This window comes from Triticum aestivum, chromosome 1B (genome assembly GCF_018294505.1).
Source record: "Triticum aestivum cultivar Chinese Spring chromosome 1B, IWGSC CS RefSeq v2.1, whole genome shotgun sequence".
In the NCBI taxonomy this organism is placed as follows: Eukaryota; Viridiplantae; Streptophyta; class Magnoliopsida; order Poales; family Poaceae; genus Triticum; species Triticum aestivum.
In genome coordinates, this window is record NC_057795.1 from 447,962,524 (window position 1) to 447,984,492 (window position 21,969).

The 21,969-nt window shown below is 52.3% G+C and overlaps 2 protein-coding genes across 3 annotated transcripts; one reads left to right on the forward strand and one right to left on the reverse strand.

Annotated features, from left to right (window-relative positions):
* Positions 1–6,823: 6,823 nt before the first annotated feature.
* LOC123092451 (uncharacterized) lies at positions 6,824–12,606 on the forward strand. 2 transcript variants are annotated; one of them, XM_044514243.1, is made up of 3 exons: positions 6,824–7,880; positions 7,974–8,192; positions 12,195–12,606. In XM_044514243.1, exons 1-3 carry the CDS (start codon positions 6,854–6,856, stop codon positions 12,332–12,334), a joined length of 1,386 nt encoding a protein of 461 aa, XP_044370178.1. In that variant the 5' UTR covers positions 6,824–6,853; the 3' UTR covers positions 12,335–12,606. The 2 variants fall into 2 exon arrangements, with proteins under 2 accessions (XP_044370178.1, XP_044370171.1); XM_044514236.1 differs by having other exon boundaries at positions 6,824–8,192.
* Positions 12,607–12,983: 377 nt separating this feature from the next.
* Positions 12,984–15,550, reverse strand: LOC123130433 (tryptophan aminotransferase-related protein 2). Its single transcript, XM_044550331.1, has 5 exons — positions 14,869–15,550; positions 14,390–14,693; positions 14,000–14,280; positions 13,607–13,914; positions 12,984–13,514 (listed from the first exon to the last, which is right to left on the reverse strand). The coding sequence occupies exons 1-5, from the start codon at positions 15,495–15,497 to the stop codon at positions 13,330–13,332; spliced, it is 1,707 nt and encodes a 568-aa protein (XP_044406266.1). The 5' UTR covers positions 15,498–15,550; the 3' UTR covers positions 12,984–13,329.
* Between the last annotated feature and the right edge of the window lie 6,419 nt (positions 15,551–21,969).

Sequence of the window (21,969 nt, forward strand, 5' to 3'; positions counted from 1 at the left end):
TGATGCGTACCAAGGGCTTTGTCAACTTAGTCAATATAAACGATTCTATCTGCAGTGACCGTACGATGTCCATCCAACGGCCGTAGTGCTTCTTAAACCTTTGGTCTTCTCGCTCCAACCGCCCAAAGCAGCGCCAGTCGTGCCACCTGCTCCTGCCTCCCGTGGCAGGTTGTGCTGCGGCAGAGGCCTCACCGCCCCCTACTACTCCCACCGTTGGCCAGGCCATCCCTCCACTCACCCACACCCCCTATTATTCCGCGGCGACGGCAGCCTCACACTGCACCGAACCAATGAACCCTCGTACTCCTCTCTGTGTGGGCATCCACTGCCGCGTCTTCCCCGGCTCTGCATCGTCCCCTTCCTAGGCCTCGCCGTCGTCCACCGCCGTGGTGTTCTCGGTGCGGCGTGGTCAATGTGGTCAACGACCGACTTCCATCGGAAGAGTACTGTACATGGAGAGGCTGATAGCTGGGTCCACAGCAGCCGCAAGGACATGCCTCCTTATTACGCGCAAAATAATTATTCCTCCACCTGACAGCAGGGACCCACCGAACGAGCCACCGCATTTTGCGAAAAAACGTTTCCCCCCTGAATGCTGGGACCCACCGGACAGGCCACCGTATTTCGCAAAAAAAACGTTCCCCCTCTGTCAGCTCGGACCCACCGGAAGTGCCTCCTTATTACGCACAAAAAAATGAATACTCCCCCTGCTTGCTGGGACCCTCCTTGGTGGGAGGCTGACTTGTGGGCCTACTAATTTGACAGGGACGGAGGGCTTTGTCAACTTAGTCAATATGAATGATTCTAGCTCCAGTGACCGTACGATGTCCATCCAACGGCCGTAGTGCTTCTTCAACCTCTGGTCTTCTTGCTCCAGCCGCCGAAAGCAGCGCCGGTCGTGGCGCATGCTCTTGCCTCCCGTGGCCAGTTGTGCTACCGTGGAGGCCTCACTGCCCCCTACTATTCCCATCGCTCGCCAGGCCCTGCGGCGATGGCAGCCTCACACCGCAGCCGAACCAGCGAACCCTCGTACTCCTCTTCGTGTGGGCTTCCACTGCCGCGTCTTCCCCGGCTCTGTGTCGTCCCCTTCCTAGGCCTCGCCGTCGTCCACCACCCTGGTGCTCTCGGCGCATCGTGGTCAACATGGTTAAGGAACGACTTCCATCGGAAGAGTACTGTATGTGGAGAGGCTAACAGCTGGGTCCACGGCGGCCGCAAGGAAGTGCCTCCTTATTACGCGCAAAATAATTATTTCTCCACCTGACAGCGGGGACCCACCGGACGGGCCATCGTATTTCGTGAAAAACCCGTTTCCCTCCTGACTACTGGGACACACCAGCTACATCTTTGCACGCAAGGAAGTGCGTCCGGGCAAAAAAAATGATTCGCCCCCTGACTGCTGGGACCCACCAGCTACATCTTCGCACGCAAGGAAGTGCCTGACAGTTGGGACCCACCTGGTTGAAGCGTACGTAGCGTTGTCATTCTGGTCGCGAACGTGTACATACATACTGGTCGATGTAGACGCGCACGTATCGTAGTAGAGGCGCGCATGTAGCATGTACATGTACGTACATCGGCCAGGGTGCAAGAAAGGAAATACGACCACGTACGTACGGGCGTGGTCTCGAACACCTACTCGCGCATACGTACAGCCAGGACTCGTGTACATGGCTGGGTCGGAACAGAGAAATAACATCGTCGTCGTGTTCATGGGGAGCCAACCGGCTGGGTCGGAACGGAATGCGTCGTCGTGTTTATCAAGAGGTCTTGGACGGAATAGCCGATGGAAACGAGGCCTGGCATACTGCACAACGGAGGAAACGGCCTTGTGTTCGACCGGCTATGTTCGAAACAGGATCATGTTCATCGGGATGGGTCTGACGTACCGCAAAACGGAGGAAATGGACTTGTGTTGGACCTCCTACAATCGAAACGGGGTCCTGTTGATCGGGAGGGGTGTGGCGTACCACAAAATGGAGAAAACGGACTTGTGTTGCAGCAATACGGTCGAAACGGGGGTCCTGTTCATTGGGAGGGGTGTGGCGTACCGCAAAACGGGACTCCACGGGATACTGTTCATCTCCACCGTCGACCTCCTCCAGCCTCCACGGACTACTGTTCATCCACCGTCGACCTCCTCCAGCCTCCACATGCGACTGTTCATCCAGCCTCCACCGCGCGCTACTCCACTGACTACTTTTCAACCAGCCCTCTCCACGGGCTACTGTTCATCCAGCCCTCCACGAGCTACTGTTCAACCAGCCCTCCACGGGGTCATCCTGTTCATCCAGCCCTCCACGGGGTCCTGTTCATCCAGCCCCAACCGACTCGATCGATCGGGTTCCTGTTCATCCAGAGGCAACCACGGGGTCCTGTTCATCCACCCCCACCGGGAACTGTTCATCCAAACCCCCCCAGCAACACTCACTGTTCATCCAAACCCCTCAACAACGTTCACTGTTCATCCAGAGGCAACATCGATCGGCTTCAGTTAGTAGCAGTAGCGAAGGAATCACTCGATCGCTCGGGTTCAGTAACGCATAGCCTGCAGTGTAATTGCTCGGGTTCAGTTAGGCGACGCCTCTCTTGGGTTCAGTTAGAGCCCAACACCTCGCACCCACGCGCGTACGGCATGAGAGAAACGCGCATCGTTCGGCCCCCGACCACCCATCGTAACCGGGAACTCCCTGATATTTTCCTTGCCCTCGCTTCTACCATGGTTTTTTCCGTCATGGACGGCCCAAAGAATGTCATGCAGGTGCATTTCCGGCCCGCCCAGGATGAAAAGCCCATTTTCTGTCATGATTTTTTGTCATAGAAGTAGGAGCCCACCACATCTATGATGATACCGGTTTTTGTCACAATTATCGTCATAGAAGTGTCATAAGTATGACAGAAATTTTTTCGTTCGGCCCAAAATGTCACGGATGTGTCTTTTTTGTAGTGGGGATGGCGGGATTTGAATCCCCCAAAGCCGCCTCCTGGCACGTCTTATTCTGAGCTTGATCATCCTTCTTGGGATCCGCACGAATCACGTTATCCATCGTCTGTTGCGAGCTGGCATTGGTGGGAGCCTAGTCCCTTCTCTCCACTTGGTCAAAAGCCTGGCTACCCGGGCCCAACGGAACCTGCGATATGATGGCCACCGTAGCCTCCTGGCGTGATGGGGTCCCACTGCACCTGCGCGGATCTTCTGTGGCTAACTGCACCACCGGCGAGACTTGGGCTGCAGCCGCCACTCCTTCCTAGCTTGTCCTTGTCACAGAAGCTGTGGTGACCACGGGTGCGCTCGCCGACAACTCCTTTCCACGAGCCATCGGCGGTATCCTCCACACTGACGGCCCGATGCGCCCCAACAGAGCCTGCCTGTAGGTGCCGCCGTGCGCAGCACTATCCGGCACCCCACCGCGGTGATCACATGCACCCCTCGACCACGGCAAGACGCGCCATTCTCCCCGACCCGAGATGTCCTCGAAGTTCCCCGGTAAGCCACTCTGCCCGCTACCATCGGAACTAGGAGGCCTCAACTAGCACTCTGAACCCTCGTGCTCGCGTAGTCTCCCAATGTGAATGAGCGTCTTATACTCCAGCAAAGCACGTGACGTCGGCAACCTCGCTGCCGGTCCTCCGTTCTCCTCCGGCTCCGACACCCATAGCCGCTTGGCCACCGACACTTCATCAGGATCCACACCGGGCACAGAGCTTGAAGAGGGAGAGGTCTTCACGATTTCCGTCTCCGGAGCCAAACTCTCCACCAGACACAACGAGCCAAGGAGCTCGGCCGCCGTCTCGGTCATCCACGCATGCGATGGAATCCCCTCGATCATGAGGTCAACTTGAGTACGCATCACTCTCGTCACCGCTTGCGCTTTCTTGAGCCACGGTTTGATGAACAACTTGAAGAAGCCATACTCAACGGTGCCTACCGCCAATGGCTTATTGCGCAGCTCTGGCGTAGCGAAAACCACCAGGAAGTCCTCGGGGTGGAACTTGTGGACAAAGAATCGATGGAGGGGAATACGCAGGGTCGTCGACACTCCTTCCGCCGCCTCCCGGCACGACACCGTGAGCCGAGTGCCGCCCACGTATGCCACCACCGCCAGCCTCAAATGTTGCTCGAGATCCTCCATCTCTGGCATCCCACGGAGCACGAGATGTCATCAGAAGCGACAGCTGCAATCGATGCCTGCCCGAACCCCAAAGGTGCGGTGTCGACTAGCACTGGCGAGGACCTCTCCGAAGGAGCGGTCTGCCTAGTCGCCGGCGACAGCCTGTTCGCGAGTCCGGCCTGCATCGACGGTTGCGAAGCACATGCAACCTTGGCAACAGCAGCCCGCCGAAGATCTTCTTCCGGCCTTGGACTCCTCGGCCGCTTGCACTCCGAAGAAATGTGACCCTCCAGACCACACCGGATGCACAGCGGTGGAAAGTTGCAATCTTCCCGGCGGTGACCCTCCCTGAAGCACGTGAAGCAAAGGCCAAACAAATCCGCCAGGATCTCTCTCCTCTCCTGGGACGACGCCGGCGAGCGCGACCGGGCTCCACCCGCCGCCGCCTGCTTCCAAAGCGCTTTCCTTTTGCGCCAGAGAGCCTTGCGGGACGGCCCCGGCCATGGCGCGGAAGAGCCCGCAGCGGGGCCATCGATTGCTCGAGCCAACGCACCCCCCGCACCGATGGACGCGCCCGCAGAACCAGACTAGCCTGACAGCCCCAGGTCGGAGACGATGGGTTGCAGCCTCGACGACACCGAAGCAGGGCTGGCCGAACCCAAAGCCATGGAGAAACAGCTCCTGAGCGAGAGCCGCAGAAGGAGACGCCGGAAGCGCCGGGGCCCGGGTGGCCGCCAGAGAAGGCAGAGGGCGCCGGGGCCTGGGTGGCCATCGGCGGAAGCGGGGGTGGACGCCGGGGCCGGAGTGGCCGCCGGCGGGGGAGGCGGGACTTGCTAGGGGAGGAGCGCTAGGGGGAATGTGGGAACTACAGTTGAGAGTATCAAGGATAGGCATATGAACAAACATAATGACACGCTAGGTTGTGCGTACTTTGTTGTCCATCTGTATGTGCTACCGGTAGGTGGTGACATTCTGGTGATTGCAGTACTGACTGTCCGTGATTTCTTGCTTATGTGTGATCTCTGGTCCAGCTGACATGATAAAAAGGATTCGAGTTCCATGAGCACATGTTTTTCCATTATTATTTTTATTAGTCACTAGCTCATGGCTTTCTCACCGATAGGATGACAAAGGACAGCAATTGTCTCTTAATGACCCGGTTTTCCTCTGTACCTCGGAGAAAATGCAGTGATAGGGTCAAGATTTTCACCCGGAGGTGAGATTTTGTCTTGCCTGTTGAGGTTTGAGATTCTGTGTTGCACGCACAATGATAAGCTACATCTAAGTACCGACTCATTATGGCATTCGCATGGGGTGCTTTTATGTCTTATAACTTTTATATAGGTTCTTGAAATTGGGTTAACTTTTCACTTGATTATAGAATTTTTCCTCGCACCTTCAAATATAATCTATAATAGTCCAGACATGCATTTAAGTACTGACACGTTTAGAATTGTGTAAGCATATTAAGATATCTAATATAATTAGTTGTGTCTCTACTATAATGTATATTGCTAAAATATAGCATTTTCTAAAACTCATTTAAATTATAGTCGATTGATAAAAAGTTTGGTGCTATAAAACTCATTCTACTGGAGAACCAAAATTTAAACAGCCAACCATCACCAAACAGGTTGAGAAAATTCCCCCTTCAGATGGCTTCGTGCTCGCACGACACACAGGGCGACGCACGGGACGAGAGATGGCGCATATCTTACGACGCCGATCTGCAGCACCGCTCGCTCACGTTCCATGATGGCGAGTTGATTCTCCGGCGTGATGCTCTCCGGCTTAATCTGGTGGATGACCGCGGAGTCATAGTGGATGCGCGTTTCCTCCGTGCAGGGGAATTCATAGACATTGGTGACATTATCTCGATGTCGTGTCATTTTGCGAGGATAAGGGAGCGATCCCCGGCGGTGAGCGCGTCTCCAGTGGGTGCGACACATGGCACGATCCATGGTGCGGTACACGGGGGGCATGTGGAGATTCAGGCGGACGCGGACCGGGTCGGGATGGCCCCGCACCTCACCAACCGCCTGCTAATGGCGGCGGGACGCGTGGGAGCCCCTTCATGGCCACCCGACCGACAGGCGGGGCCCAACACCAGGCCGAGCGTGGCGCCTTCTAGAGCGGAGGGGGCGAGGGGAGTCGCCTCATTTCCCCCACCTACCTCCACTACGCGAGACGCACACCTCGCGCCTCTCTTCAAGCATCTATGGGAGCGCCCTAGGGTTTCCTTCCCCAATCCTCTCCTCCCTGATTCCTTTGGCTGGTGGCGGGGCAAGGCTGGCGGTGACGACTGATCCTTCGCCCACGTGACTGCGGCGGAGCAGGCGGGGGGTGCGCCGCGCGCCTCGATGGGAGATCGGGGCGGGGGGAGATCTGGTGGTTGGCGCGACAACACAGCGCGCGGAGGGTTCGGAGGTGGGCGAAGGGCTCCGCTACCAAATCAGTCTCGACACATGGTGTGGCAGCGGCCAGATCCGCCACCGGCGACGTCGGGAGATTCGAGATCTGGTGATGGTGAAGTTGGAGACAGATGGGAAGCTGCTGCGCGTGCCATGAGCGGCGCGACCAAGGAGAAGACGGCGGGCTCCAAGGAGCCGCCTCCGCATCCTGCACCTGGGCAAGCAACGACCAAGGGCAATGCCGAGATCTGCATCAACTGTTCCCTCCCAGGTCATTTCACTCCTCGCTGTCCTACTATTCGCTGTGAAAAATGCAACAGATTAGGTCATATGGCTCAGCTTTGCCAAGTTCTGAGGCCTTGGGAATGCATTCCTCTCATGTGTGGGTTTCAGTCGCCTGGTCAGGGATTCTTCTATATTCCTGATATGTGTGCTGCTAAACATAGTGCAGAGAAAACTAATAATGTGGTGATTACTATAGTGGAGGGTGATGCTACTGTTAAAGACATTGAGCAGGAATTTAATGCTATATTTGCCAAAAAACCTGGGAAAAAGAAATGGCGCTGTACGGCCCGCTCTATTGGCCCTGCTCAGTATGTGATGCGATTCCCTAATGCTAGTGAAGTAGAAAGGGCATGTTGTTATGGAAAACGCTTGCCTCTGAAGGAAGGGAACATTGTTGTATGTATTACTCCTTGGACTGCTTCTATTGGAGCCAAAGGCATTATGGAGAAAGCATGGGTTAGGGTTCACAACATTCCCATAGAGAAAAGATGCACTGAACATATAGCTTATGCTGGAGCTCTAGTTGGGATTACTTTAGAAGTTGATGAATCGACCGTTCATAAACCTGACTATGCTAGAATCCTTCTCGGTTGTAGAGAGGTTGAGAAAATTCCCCCTTCAGCTGAAGGAATGCTGGGAGAACAGTATTATGATTTTTTCTATGAAGTTGAAAAAGTTGTGACTGTGGGTGCTGAGAAAAGTCAGTCCTATACTGCTGTGGATAGCAGTGCATCTCCTTCCTTCCCCAAGAAAGCAAGGATGGACTCATATCCTGCTTCTTCCATGGGGCAGGGGGAGACGAATACATCCATGACTGGTAATGTTTCCTCTCAGAACTATGGTAAGGGTATGCAGAGGCTTCCGGCAGTGGCTGAGAGTGAAGAAGAAGATGAGAGTGAGGAAGGTAACAACACAGAGCTTCTGATTGAGACTATGGCCAGAGAACATGCGGCTGAAAAAATGTCTTATTGTGGATCTCAATCTGATAAAAAATCATGTGAGAATGTCTCTAAGGATTTGAAAGTGGAAGAGATGACTGAATCTCCCAGTAATGAGATCAGTGTGCATCAAGGTGCTTGGGGAATGATTACTCCTGTTCCACCCTCACCTCTGTTTATGTGTCACGATGTGAATACTTATGGGAATGCTTTTCCTCCCTTGTCAGACTATGTGGTTTGGCCCTCCCTGCCTCACATTGTGCCTCTCGAAGAGGGTTTCATGGAAGGAGGAGAAAACTGCAGTGTCTATACAGTTGAATCTCCCTCTGGATCCCCAATTCATGACTGCATGAGTCAGGGAGAAGATATCTCGCGCAGACAGAAGCAGAAGTTGGAGAAGGTGGGAGATGTGGCCACCAACAGAATGAAGAAGCGCAATTTGGAAGGTACGAATATGCCCAGCTCAAAATATCAATTTCATGCTTTATCTGACTCTGCCATTATACTGCGTGCATCTTTGATGGGGGTACAAATACCTGATGATGACTTTGCTACTGTTGATATTTTACGTGAATTAGAACTTTCTAGATGTCTGTTGCAGGATAAAAACATTGATAGTAATTCACAAAAAATAACTGTCAGTGATGGGTTTGGCAATGATGTGCCCCTCTCTTTAACATGGGACGATGATAGTGGAGATATTGAAGAACCATTCATCCTGGTTCAATCTAAAAACAAGAAAAAGAAGTATCACCGTAAGAAATCGGTGGTGGTTTTATCTCCCAATAAATCCAGCGGGCCTATGACTAGAAGTCAACAGAAAAAGGGGGTGGGTAAGGCTGCTATGGAACCTGGCAGACCTACCAAAGTGAGAGATAAACCCGATCGGTATAAATGAAAGGGTTTTTTTGGAATTGTAGGGGAGTGGGTAAAAAAGGCATGTCCACCTGCCTCATTGACATGATAAGTGCCAATGAATTGGATTTTATTGGACTTCAGGAAACTATGAAGAAGTCGTATACTCCTGCTTTCTTTAGGCAAATTGACCCTTATCAGAAGTTTCATTGGGAATGGATCCCTTCAAGGGGGAAATCTGGTGGCATTCTTTGTGGGCTTAACAAGGAAAAATTTGATATCCTTACGACTAAGTGTGGTAAATATATCCTGCAGCTGAACCTGTTCGATAAGAACAAAAATTGTAGCTGGGCCTTGATGACTGTGTATGGTGCTGCACATGATGAACAGAAGCCTGAATTCATTGCTGAACTATCATCTATGTGTCACAGCAGTAATATTCCTTATCTAGTTGGGGGAGATTTTAATATCACTCGGCATGGTGGGGAGAAGAACAAAAAAAACATCTATGTCCCACTTCTCGAAGGTGTTTAATTCTGTTATTCATCTACTTGGGTTGAGAGAGATTTATATGACTGGTGGGTGTTACACCTGGTCAAATAAATAAGAAATCCCAACTTTGGAAAAGCTAGATAGAGTTCTCATGTCTCCTGAGTGGGAGGATCTATACCCTCTTGCTTCTGTACATAAGTTGGTCAAGGATATATCAGATCACAACCCTTTGTTAGTGGATGGTGGGAGTGCCTCCTCTAGAACACCAGGTAGCAGGTGTTTTAAATTTGATAATGCTTGGCTCAGTAATCCAGAATTCTTCCCTCTGGTTTCTGAGATCTGGTCGAGGCCTGTATACACTTCAAACCCCATTGACTCCTTGAATATTAAACTTAAGAGGATTAAGAAGTTTTTTAAGGGCTGGGGATCTAATTTGTTTGGTCACAATAAGATCAGGAGAAAAATTATCAAGCTCGAGTTGCAGGAGCTTGAAAAACTGGAAGAGACTGATGGTTTATGTGGGGATGCCTACACTAGGAAGTTGGATATTCTAGTGGAGCTTAATAAGATGTATGTGGAAGAAGAGCTACACTGGCATCAATTCTCTAATGAGAGGTGGCTTCTGAAAGGAGACAATAACACTGGTTTCTTCCATAAAGTAGCCAATGGCCGTCGTAGGAAAAACTCCATGATCTCCCTGGAGTGTGGGTCCACTATTATTGAGGGCACTAAAAACCTTCTGGTCCATGCTACTGAATACTATAAATCCTTATTTGGTCCAGCTCCTGGCAACTTATGTCAGATAGATGCTGCTCTATGGTCTCAGGATGAGATGATTACTCCTGGTGACAATGAGGAATTAACTCGACCTTTTTCGTTAGAAGAAATCAAGAAAGCTTTGTTTAGCATGAATTCTAACCGTGCCCCTGGTCCAGATGATATTCCTATAGAATTCTATCAACACTGCTGGGAGGTAGTAGCCCAAGACCTTCTATGCTTATTTGATTGGTTTCATGATGGCAAGCTAGATGTACAACGACTTAACTATGGCATCATAACCTTGTTGCCTAAGTCAACTGATGCTAGTAGGATCCAACAATATAGACCCATTTGTCTATTGCGCTGCCCCTACAAACTACTTACAAAAGCCATGGATATTAGAGCTAGCAAATATGCACACAAGCTGTTTAGTATTCACCAGAATGCTTTTATTAAGGGGAGACACATACTGGATGGAATCCTATCTCTCCATGAAATTTTGCATTATACTCATTTCAGAAGGCAGGTGGGAGTGGTTTTGAAACTTGACTTTGAAAAAGCATATGACAAAGTCAATTGGGACTTTTTGCTTGACTGTCATAGGAAACGTGGGTTTAATTCTAAGTGGTGTGGGTGGGTCTCGCAAATACTGAAGAATGGCACAGTTAGTGTCAAGATCAATGATGAAGTGGGACCTTACATCCAAAGTGCTAAGGGGGTGAGGCAGGGGGATCCTCACTCCCCTTTCCTGTTTAATATTGCGGCTGACTATCTGACCAAAATGGTACTTACAGCACAAAAAAATGGCCTCATTAAAGGTTTAGCTGCTGATCTTATTGAGAATGGGGTTTGCATCCTGCAATACGCGGATGACACAGTACTTTGTTTTGAGCATGATATTGACAAAGCTGTGAATATCAAGCTCTTGCTTTATCTCTTCGAACTTATGTCTGGGCTTAAGATCAATTTTGAGAAGAGTGAAATATTTAGTATCGGGGGGGATAATGATACTGATTTGGTGTATGCCAACATGTTTGGGTGTCAAGTGGGCACACTTCCCATGAAATATCTGGGAGTCCCTGTTACTTATTCTACCCTCAAGAATGCGGATCTAGATTTCCTTGACGGAAAAATGATCAAAAAACTTGATGCCTGGGTAGCATATGCAGCATCTTCTGGAGCTAGACTAACGTTGCTAGGGTCCAGTTTGGATGGAATTCCCTCTTTCCTCATGTCAATGTTCCTTTTTAATAAGACCTTTATTGAGAAGCTGGATAAACATCGCAGACGTTTCTTTTGGAGGAGGAAAAATAAGAAACATGGATACCATATGGTTAAGTGGACGAGGATATGTCGATCGAAAAGGATTGGGGGATTAGGGATTAAAGATCTTCATAAACAAAATATTGCCCTACTTGTTAAGTGGTGGTGGAAGTTAGAAACAAGTGATGGGCTATGGCAGCGTATTGTAAGAGTTAGATACTTCAGGAACAAAACAGTGGCTACCATTCGGAGCCGCTTTTCGGACTCTCCTTGCTGGAAAGCAATTATGAAGGTCAAGGATTCTTATATGGCAGGAAGAAAAGTTAAAATCGAAAGTGCAAACCTGGCTAGGGTCTGGTATGATCCGTGGGCTGAGAATATTGCGTTGAAAGATCACTTTCCTGATCTATTTGGTATTTGCCAGGAGCAGGAATGCACGGTTGCATCTTGGGCGACTAACAACTATGAGCTGGGCTTTAGACGTAGACTGGTTGGGGTGTTGGGTGAGCAGTGGGCTTGGATGGTTATGGAGGCTAAGAAACTGTCGTTGAATGACTCCCGAGATAGAATCTTGTGGGATTTTGATAGTAAAGGGAAGTTTACTACTAAATCCGTATATGTATGGTTGGAAAGAAATCTTTCAGGTCCTAACTATAGGATGGTATGGAAAGCACCTATTCCGCTGAAAATTAAGATTTTTCTTTGGCAGCTGTTTCAGAACGCAGTTCTCACTCGTGATAATATGCGCATTAGAAACTGGCCGGGAAATCCTGTGTGCTCCTTCTGTAATGAAGTCGAGACAGCAAATCATTTGTTCTTTACCTGTTCGCTTGCTCGGTCGGTTTGGGGGGTGTTGGGCATGACGGCCGGGGTTTCATGTTGCCCTCGCTCTCTGTGGCAAAGCTTAACTTGGCTTTATAAGTTCTTTCCGGATGGGAAACAGTTTTACATGATGATTATTGCTGCAATATGCTGGGGGATTTGGACCCTCCGCAATAAAGTCACATTTGATAATCATATTGTTCGTTCTCCTCTTGAGGCTGTTTTCACTGCATGCTCGTTTTTGCTGTACTGGGCAGGTTTGCTAAAGGAAGAAGAAAGGGCGAAGCTCCAGGCTGGAGTGAAGAGGTTGGCTCACGCGGCTGCTGCGCTGGCGGACAGGTCCCTCCCTCGAGGCAGATCCCTTTTGGGTGACAGAGAAGGGATCCAGATTGGTTAGCAGTGCTCAGCGCTCGGTCCTTTTGCTTGCCGCCTCCCACTGGGGTTTGATGCCCGCTGGTTTTATGTCTTCTGGTTACGGTTAGCCTAGTCGCAGATGTTGTTTAACTTGCCTCATCCTGGGATTTCCTCTCCTGTCGTTTTTGGGCTGCGGTTTGTGAGTGTCATCAGGTTTTCGTCCCATGGCGGGTGGTCCGTTCCAGGATCATCCTGCGGTGGGTTTCCTGATGGTGCGCCAGCTCGCTCTCCCCTTTCAGCTTCATTTGATCTCAAAAAAGCTTATATCTTTCATCCTGTTAGTTGTAGTGGTTTGGGCACTAAGAACATCTGGATACAGACTGATGTATTTCCGTTGATTGCGAAATTAATGGAAAGGGGTTGAGAGCCCGGTTGGAAAATAAAAATATTTTTCTATGCATATTAATTCTCATATCCGGTTGTAATATTAGTCAAGACGTTAAACATGCGTTGCGCGTGCACACTTGCTAGTGTGTAAAGCGAGGGACATGACTGAAATCGCGTAGGTAGGTCCAGCTGGTCAAATCACGTGGGTGGGATCCAGCTGGTGAAATACAGTGACTTAAATGAAGAAATGTGTTGAATACAGAGATACTATTGGTCGGAGAACCATCTGTAGAGCGGCACGGGTAAGGCTGGTCATAGTGGGAGTAACATAGGTAGTAACATACATGCCACATAAGCAAAAAAAAATGATGTGTCAAGTAATTAATGAAGAGAGATGCAAATAGAGTAACATAATATGTTACCATCACATAGCGGTTCCCAATGCAAAATGAGTCTACAAAGTAATAAACGAGGTGATGCATGACACTACATATATGTTACTATCCACTATAGAGGTAGTAACATAGACTAGTAACATATGCATGTTACTAGTCTAAGTTACTCCTCACTATGACCAGCCTAATAAGAGGTTTCCACTCAGCACCGGCGTGACGAATGAAGCCTTCACGCGCTGCCGTCGGTCTTCATTTGTCATTTGAGCGAGGCGAGGCGCCCGATGAAGATGTCGTAGGCGTCGTCCCTGTCGAGCATGCTGACCCGGACGTACCTCGGATCCGCGCCGAACTGGTCCCCGCTCCTTGTCAGGATCTTGTGGCCGCGGAGGAACCCCGCGCAGTTCTCCACGTCCTCCCTGTCGCACCGCAGCCACGCGAACGCTGCAGAAAGAGATCAAACAATGGCGCGAGGTGGGTGACTGAGAGCTGAGAGCACGCGAGACTTTAGGCCATGGTGTGAGCGTACTACGTACCATGGTTATTGGCGGCCGTCTCGTTGGCGAAGTTGCAGAGGCCGGAGGTCTCCTCGGGCAGGCTGAAGATGCCGGACGCGGCGGCGGCCTCGCGCAGCATCCTCCAGCGCTCCACCATCTTGCGCCGCCCGAAGTCGAACAGCCGGTGACGCGAGGCCGAGGCGCCGCCGTCGTAATCGTACCCGTCGGAGACCGCCCTGAGCACCTTGGCGGCGCGCAGCTGCGAGTCCTTGGACACGCTGACGGTGTTGAGCTCCACGAACTTGGTCATCCTCCGCGCCACCTCCCGGTCCTTCACCAATGCCCACCTGCAGAAGCATCGCTTTTCGTTTCAGGTTGGGCAGTTCAGACTTCAGAGTAACGTTCGGTGAAGTTGCGGCGAGCGACACGTACCCGATCCTCGTGCCGGCGTGCCCGGTGCTCTTTGACATGGTGAAGAGCATGATGTCATGGTCGGCCCGTCGAGTGATTGGGGTGTACTGCGGCCAGTAGTAGGCAAGGTCATGGACGGCCTTCCCGGCGCCACTGGAGCCCAGCACGGCGTCGCGGATGGCGCCGTCGGGGCTGTTCGGGGAGCACACCAGCTCGATGTAGGCGTCGCCGACGAACGAGTTTGCGTCGCCGGCCCAGCAGAACAGCCCGGACCGGAGGAAGTCGGTCACGGCAGGATACCACTGCATCCATGATCCATGGTCAGATCAAGAGTGACTTTTTATGTAAACTTAGGGAGCGACTAACGGTCTGAACTTGAGTGGAAACTGTTTTTTGTAATATCGCACTTACCGAGTAGTAGGGCGCCGTGGAGACGACGCTGGTGGGCTCGACGGCATCCGCCGGCGACAGGGCGTAGAGCGCCGCCATGAGGAGCTGCGTGGAGCCGGTGCCGACGAGGACGTGGTAGCCGTCCACGGCGGCGTTGCCGACCGTGCGGTGGAGGCGGCGCACCTGCTGATCGAAATCAGGCACCATGAACCAGCACACGTTACTGACGTCGGAGAAGTAGCTCATCGTTTGCCACCCCGGGATGACGAGCTCCGCCGCGTCGCCGGTCTCCCTCCAGAAGGCCTCAAACATGGTCGGGTCCCCGCTGCAGCGACAGAACGAAAAGTCAGTCAAACGCGTTTGTAGAATGAGATGGCCTCTATGACATTGTCTGACACTGAACAAGGACATGCTCCGCCACTCCTCGCCGGCTTTTCAAATTGGAGATATTTCAATGCAGAAATTTACTACAGAGAAAAATTGAAGGAACGGGGGCTTACTGGTCCAGATTAATAACAGAGTCGGAAGTCACTGCCGGCTTCCCGGTCGACGGCGCTCTCGCCGCCGCGCCGCTGGTGCCCGGCTGCGGGGCGCAGGCGCGGTGTTGCTGACCTGGAGAGACGACACCGGGATGGTTCGGGTAGCTGACCATGTACTGGTGGCGTAGGAGCGCGAGTGCGGCGAGATTCAATGCGAGGGAGGCAAAGATGCCGAGTCGCCATAGTGGCGTGCGCCCCGCCGGCCGCCTCCTGCCGGTGACCTTACTGGCTGAGAATACGCTGCCGCCGCCTCTTGGCTTTGCTCCTCGGAGCGCCGGGCCGCCGCCGTTCGCGTGCTCCTCCCGGTTGGGCGCGCCACCGCCGCGGGGAGAAGCGATGACGTGCGCCGACGGCGGCATTAGGCTGCCGTTCCCTTGGAACTCCGCCGCCGTGCGCCGTCGGGACGCCGGCATGACGCCCGGGGGAATCGAGGCTTTCCTGGTGTGAACCAGCCCAGCAAAAATAAAAGGAACAGAACACCACCCTTCAAAACTATCCTTCAGATTTTGAGGACCTCGTGCTGGGAGGGTCGATGTACAGCTACCCTTCACCGAGCGAACACGGTAGCGCCGGTGGCTTTGCGAAGTCATACAAAGTCTCCTGAATACACTCGGGAGCAAAGTTAAAGAAACACGAAACAAGACCTAGCTAAAACATGAGCCAAAGCATTACATTGCCGATGAACGTGCACAAACGAAAATGAGGAGAGGCCCAGAGTTGCCAACTTGATATCTGTTGAGTATCATGATTATTAAAAAAGACAAGATAAACTAGAATTTGTTCTGCCTTATCTTATACTTCAAATAGATCATTGTACTCCTATATATATGCCCACGAGGCTCAAACAATACAACAAACTATTCCACCAAATCTCTCTCATTTCTAACAGGTATCAGCCTTATCTCGATCCTAAACCCTAGCCGTCACCGCTTCCGCACCCGACCGCCGCCCCCGGGGCGGTCGGCCTCCATGACCGCCGCCTAGGGCCGCGCCGCCCGTACCTAGGGTTCGTCCGCCGGCCGTGTTGGCCGGCTGCCCTAGAGAGTCTTCTTGCCGAGCCATTGCTCCGGGTTTTTTTCGCTCTCACGCCGGTCGTTTTGATCGGCGTTTTTTTTTATTGTTTGATCTATGCTTGATCGGTTTGCGTCGCCCGCCGCCGCCGTCGACACCCCGCGCCTCTACTCCGACACCGGCTCGACCGGCCGGCTACTTCACCGACCCGGCGGCCTCGCGCGACAGGTAGCCCTCAAGGCCGTCGTCCACGCGCCGACCCGCCCGTCGCCCTGCGCCGGCCGTCACCGCCCTGCTCCGACCGAGACACTTGCATCGCCTACACCCGGCGGCCTCGCGCCATGCGGCGGCAAATCATAGCCGCCGCTCGCGCGTCGGCCTGCCAATCGATCCACGCCACCCGCCTCCGCCGCGTTTGCACGACGGCCCGGCGGTCTAGCTCGTCGGCCTCGTCCTCGGCTGCGTCGGGACGGCTGCGTTAGGCTCGTCGGCTGCCTTAACTCGGGCATCGCTGCTCCGTTGGTCGCTTGGGTCTCGCTGCCCGGGCGCCGGCGCTGCTTTGGCAGCCCGGGTGCCGGTGCTGACAAGCTCGTCTGCATGATGTCCCACACCGTCCGTCGTCACCGGCCTCATCTCGGACTCCGCCGCCATCCCGCCTCCACCAAGCGGCGTCCCCGACCTCGCGCGCGCCACCGCCCCGTGGTTCACCTCGCGGCTGCATCGACTCGCGCATCGTCGCTGCGTCGCCCCTACGGGCCGTAGTGCCGCGATACGCGGTCCCAGCCGCCGTCCCGAGGCCGTCCCCGCGGTTGCACCGACCCGTGCTCCACCGTTGCACCGCCCCATCGGGCCGTAGCGCCGTGGCCCGCGGTCCCTGCCGCCGCCCCGACCTGCCCGCCGCTGCTGCGTCGCCCCTTTGGGTCGTAGTGCCGCGGCCCGCGGTCCACTTCGCCGTCCCTGCGCGTCGACTTTCTGTGGTATGCGTCGCGCCGCCTCCCTTGGCGCGGGAACGCCACCATCCGCGCCGGTCTTCGTCACGCTGTCAGTGTTCTTCGCCTACTTCGAGCATCGCCGTCGCGCTCCTAACCTAGCCGCTGCCGCCAGGACGCCGCTGTAACGTCCCCAGTATCACACTATAGTGATCACCCTTAGTTAATGCCATGTCAGCAAATTTAATAGTGTCTAATCATCATTTGCATCACATAGCTTTTCAAACTCCTAATTCAAACTTCAATTAAATTCAAAGTGGAAAATAAAAGTTGTTCAAATCAGAAACTAAAATGTTCATTAAATGGAAAATAATTCAGAGGCGGTTATAAAATAGTAACCTACATTTTATGGATTAATTAAGTGACACTAATAACCTGAAACAATGGCTAACAACAAAAATTAATAACCTTAAAATTAATCTAAATTTAATTTTGAAATACTATTTTACCCAAACTAGTTTTTGGTGCTAGGATATATTGCACTGAAATTTATGAGCTAGCTCCCTTATCTTATAAAAATCATTTAGGTGATAAACTTTTTGCAAACACAAAAGAAAAACCGAAAACAGAAATAAGAAAATAAAAAGGGGCCTAAGTTCTACTGTGCACTTAGGCCTACTAGCTACAGTTGCGTCCCAGCCCACCTGGAGTCCCCTCCTTCCTCCTACTGCTCATCCGAGCTCGGTGGCCGCCGGGCGCTCGTCCAGGTCGCGGATGGCCACGCGGCGACCATCCGCCGAGCCCCCGCGCGGCTAAGGCCACCCTCGACCCCCTGGAAACCCTAGCTACCCCCACTTTCCCCCCTCGCTCTCTCTATCGCTCCCGCTGCGAGCTTGCCCGAGAGCTCGCCGTCGCGACGCTCGATCCCGCGGCCACCGTGCCCCGATTGCCCCGCCGACGTGCCCGAACGGCTCCCGGACATCGACTACGTCGACTACGCCGAACGGAACGAGCTGGGAAGCCTCCATGCCGCCGCCATCTTCTTCTCCTTCCTCGAATCACCGCCGTCTATCGCCATTGATTCCGGATGCTCCGCGCCTCCCCGAGCACACTACCACTTCCCTACGGCTCCCGGTGAGCCACCACGTCTCTCCCCTCGCTCCCCCGCGCGGATCCATCACCGTAGCCGCCGTTGCCATCGCCGCCCGAAGCCCACTCCGCAACGGAGCTCATCATCGTCGTCCTTGTCGATGTTGTGCTCACCCGAGCTCGCCACCATGCTCTAGGACTCGCCAGGACCCCGTAGAGCCTCCCCAGTAGTCTTGTCGTGCCCTCTTGTCAGTAGCTCGAGCACTGTGACTGGTGTCGAGGGTGATCAAGTCAAGGCTCAAAGGTTTACAGCTCTGGCTCATGGGCCGAAGGCCCGGCCCAATCGTCACCGTAACCTTCCCCAGTGGCTTGCAGGCCCAGACTGGTCCCGTTGACAGGGTGTAACAATAGCCTTCTTATTGGCGCGCGCGCGCGTGTGTGTGTGGTTGAGATTCGGGATTGAACTGGTGGCTTCGGCCTGACTATTGTATTTCGCTATGAGGGAGGATGGGAGGAATATTCATGGCTATGGCCGAATTCCGGTGAAATCCGGCCAGCGCTTACATCTGGTATCAGAGCCGTTCAGATCCTGGAGATTCCCTGCCACCCGCACGCTACCCGTCTTCGTCTCCGCCATCGGGAGGAGCCATGGACAAGCTCTCGGCGGAAGGGAGGAACATCCACGAAATCGTCAAATCTTCGATTTCCGACGACCTCGACCACCATTTCAAGGTACATGACGATGACCTGCTCAAATCCATGACCAAGTTGCTGCAGGACACTACCCGCACCCTGGATGGCCTGATCTCCACCCGGATCGATGGCGTCCGCTCAGAGATCAACCTGGATATGGAGCAGATCCGCCAGGAGATGGACCGACTTGACAAATTGGAAGGGGATTAGAGACCAGAGAGCTCGTCTGGGGTTCATGATGCGGCATCAGGCCAGGAAGGTTTCTCGTCGGAGTTCACCGCCCGGGACCGGATCCAGAGAGGGAAGGGGCAACCGTTGTATGTGCCACCACCAGCGCGAGGGCTGCGAGATCTCCAATCCCCACGTGACAGCCAGTCACCCAGGGAATTCGCCGTTGGGGAAGCAGTTGAGCAATTCCATTCAGGTCCGCGAGTTGACCTGCCTAGATTTGATGGAACCAATCCTAGATTATGGCAGGCTAGATGCAAGGACTATTTCAGGATGTGGGGCACTCCCAATGGCCGATGGGTTTATTATGAAACTTCACAGTTCGAAGGTGCTGCTGCCCGTTGGCTGGAATCTATACAGAGACGATTCTCTCATCTGAATTGGACCGAATTTTGTCAAGTTCTGCAGAACAGGTTCGGAAGGAATCAGCATCAGAACTTGCTAAGGAAAATGTTCAGAATATCAAAGACCGGCAGTGTGGAAGAATATGTGGAGTAGTTCGCCGAACTCTATGATCAGTTGACAGCATATGAGGACAACCCAGATGCACTCCATTACACTACCAGATTCGTGGATGGCCTTAAACCCGGGGTGCGAATGACTATCGCAATGCAGAAACCCCAGGACCTGGATACAACATATGAGTTGGCTCTCCTGCATGAGGAATTGGGAGAGAGCACGGGACTGCAGTTGCTGGGCAATAGTAAGAGAATCACTGCTCATGTAATTACCACTGGCCCCAGAACACGCAGCACTGAGGACAGGAGGAATCATGACAGCTCTAAACACAACACTACTGATGAGAAGTGGGTTAACCTGAGAAACTACAGGAAGGCCAAAGGCTTGTGTTTCATTTGTGGATAGAAGTGGTCTAAGGATCATCAATGCAAACCGACAGTGCAGTTACATGTAGTGCAAGAGTTAATTGAGCAACTCCAGGGCTCAATTACAACTTCTCCTGACAACACCGATAGTGATTTAGATAATATCATGCTTATTTCAGCGGCTGCCTGTGAACAGGGACCTACCACCATGTCTTTTAAGTTGTCTATGCAGATGCAAGGCACCTTTATGCAGTTTTTGGTTGATTCTGGTAGTACCCATTCGTTCATCAATAACAAATGGCTCTCCATTCTGAGCAATGTAAAAGCAATCAAGCCAGTATCTGTTTCAGTTGCAGCTGGTGGTAAACTCTAGTGTGATAAACAGGTTGACTACGATGAGACTTGTTGCAAAAGGTTTTTGACAAGTTCAAGGAGTTGACTACAATGAGACTTTCTCACCCATAGCGATGCTTAAGTCTGTCCGAATCATGTTAGCAATTGTCGCATTTTATGATTATGAAATTTGGCAAATGGATGTCAAAATTGCATTCCTGAATGGATTTCTGGAAGAAGAGTTGTATATGATGCAACCGGAAGGTTTAGTTGATCCAAAAAGTGCTAACAAAGTGTGCAAGCTCCAACGTTCCATTTATGGACTAGTGCAAGCATCTCGGAGTTGGAATAAACACTTTGATAGTGTGATCAAAGCATATGGTTTTATACAGACTTTTGGAGAAGCCTGTATTTACAAGAAAGTGAGTGGGAGCTCTGTAGCATTTCTGATATTATATGTAGATGACATATTGTTAATTGGAAATGATATAGCATTTCTGGATAGCATAAAGGGATACTTGAATAAAAGTTTTTCAATGAAAGACCTCGGTGAAGCTGCTTACATATTGGGCATCAAGATCTATAGAGATAGATCAAGACGCTTAATTGGACTTTCACAAAGCACATACCTTGATAAAGTTTTGAAAAGGTTCAAAATGGATCAGGCAAAGAAAGGGTTCTTGCCTGTATTACAAGGTGTGAAGTTGAGTCAGACTCAATGCCCGACCACGGCAGAAGATAGAGAGAAAATGAAAGATGTTCCCTATTGAGGGAGTCCTGGACTAGGGGGTGTCCGGATAGCAGAACTATCATCATCGGCCGGACTCCAAGACTATGAAGATACAAGATTGAAGACTTCGTCCCGTGTCCGGATGGGACTTTCCTTGGCGTGGAAGGCAAGCTTGGCGATACGGATATGTAGATCTCCTACCATTGTAACCGACTCTGTGTAACCCTAGCCCTCTCCGGTGTCTATATAAACCGGAGGGTTTTAGTCCGTAGGACAGAACAACAATCATACCATAGGCTAGCTTCTAGGGTTTAGCCTCCTTGATCTCGTGGTAGATCTACTCTTCTAATACCCACATCATCAATATTAATCAAGCAGGACGTAGGGTTTTACCTCCATCAAGAGGACCTGAACCTGGGTAAAACATCGTCTCCCTTGTCTCCTGTCACCATCCGCCTAGACGCACAGTTCGGGACCCCCTACCCAAGATCCGTCGGTTTTGACACCGACATTGGTGCTTTCATTGAGAGTTCCTCTGTGTCGTCACCGATAGGCTTGATGGCTCCTTCGATCATCAACAATGACGTAGTCCAGGGTGAGACTTTTCTCCCCGGATAGATCTTCGTATTCGGCGGCTTTGCACTGCGGGCCAATTCGCTTGGCCATCTGGAGCAGATCGAAAGCTACGCCCCTGGTCGTCAGGTCAGATTTGGAAGTCTGAACTTCACGGCTGACATCCGTGGAGACTTGATCTTCGATGGATTCGAGTCACAGCCGAGCGCGCCGCACTGTCATGATGGGCATGATTTAGCTCTGCAGCCGGACAGTGCCTTGGAGGCCGCACACGAGCCCGCTCCGACCCTCGATTCGGAGCCGGCTGCACAGATCGAGGATGGGTGGCTAGACACCGCCTCGGGGGCTGCAACCTCTACGGCGATGGAGCCAAACACTAACCTTGTCCCTTGTGAAGCCCGTGACTCCGAGGTGCCGGACTCCTCGCCGGACTCCGAACCTCCCGCGCCCCCTTCAATCGAATACAATTGGCCGCCGATCATGGAGTTCACTGCTGCAGACATCTTTCAACACTCACCCTTCGGCGACATCCTGAGTTCGATGAAGAATCTCTCGTTATCAGGAGAGCCCTGGCCGGACTGCGATCAGGACGGTTGGGATGCGGACGACGAAGAAATTCAAGGCCCACCCACCACCCACCTAGTAGCCACTG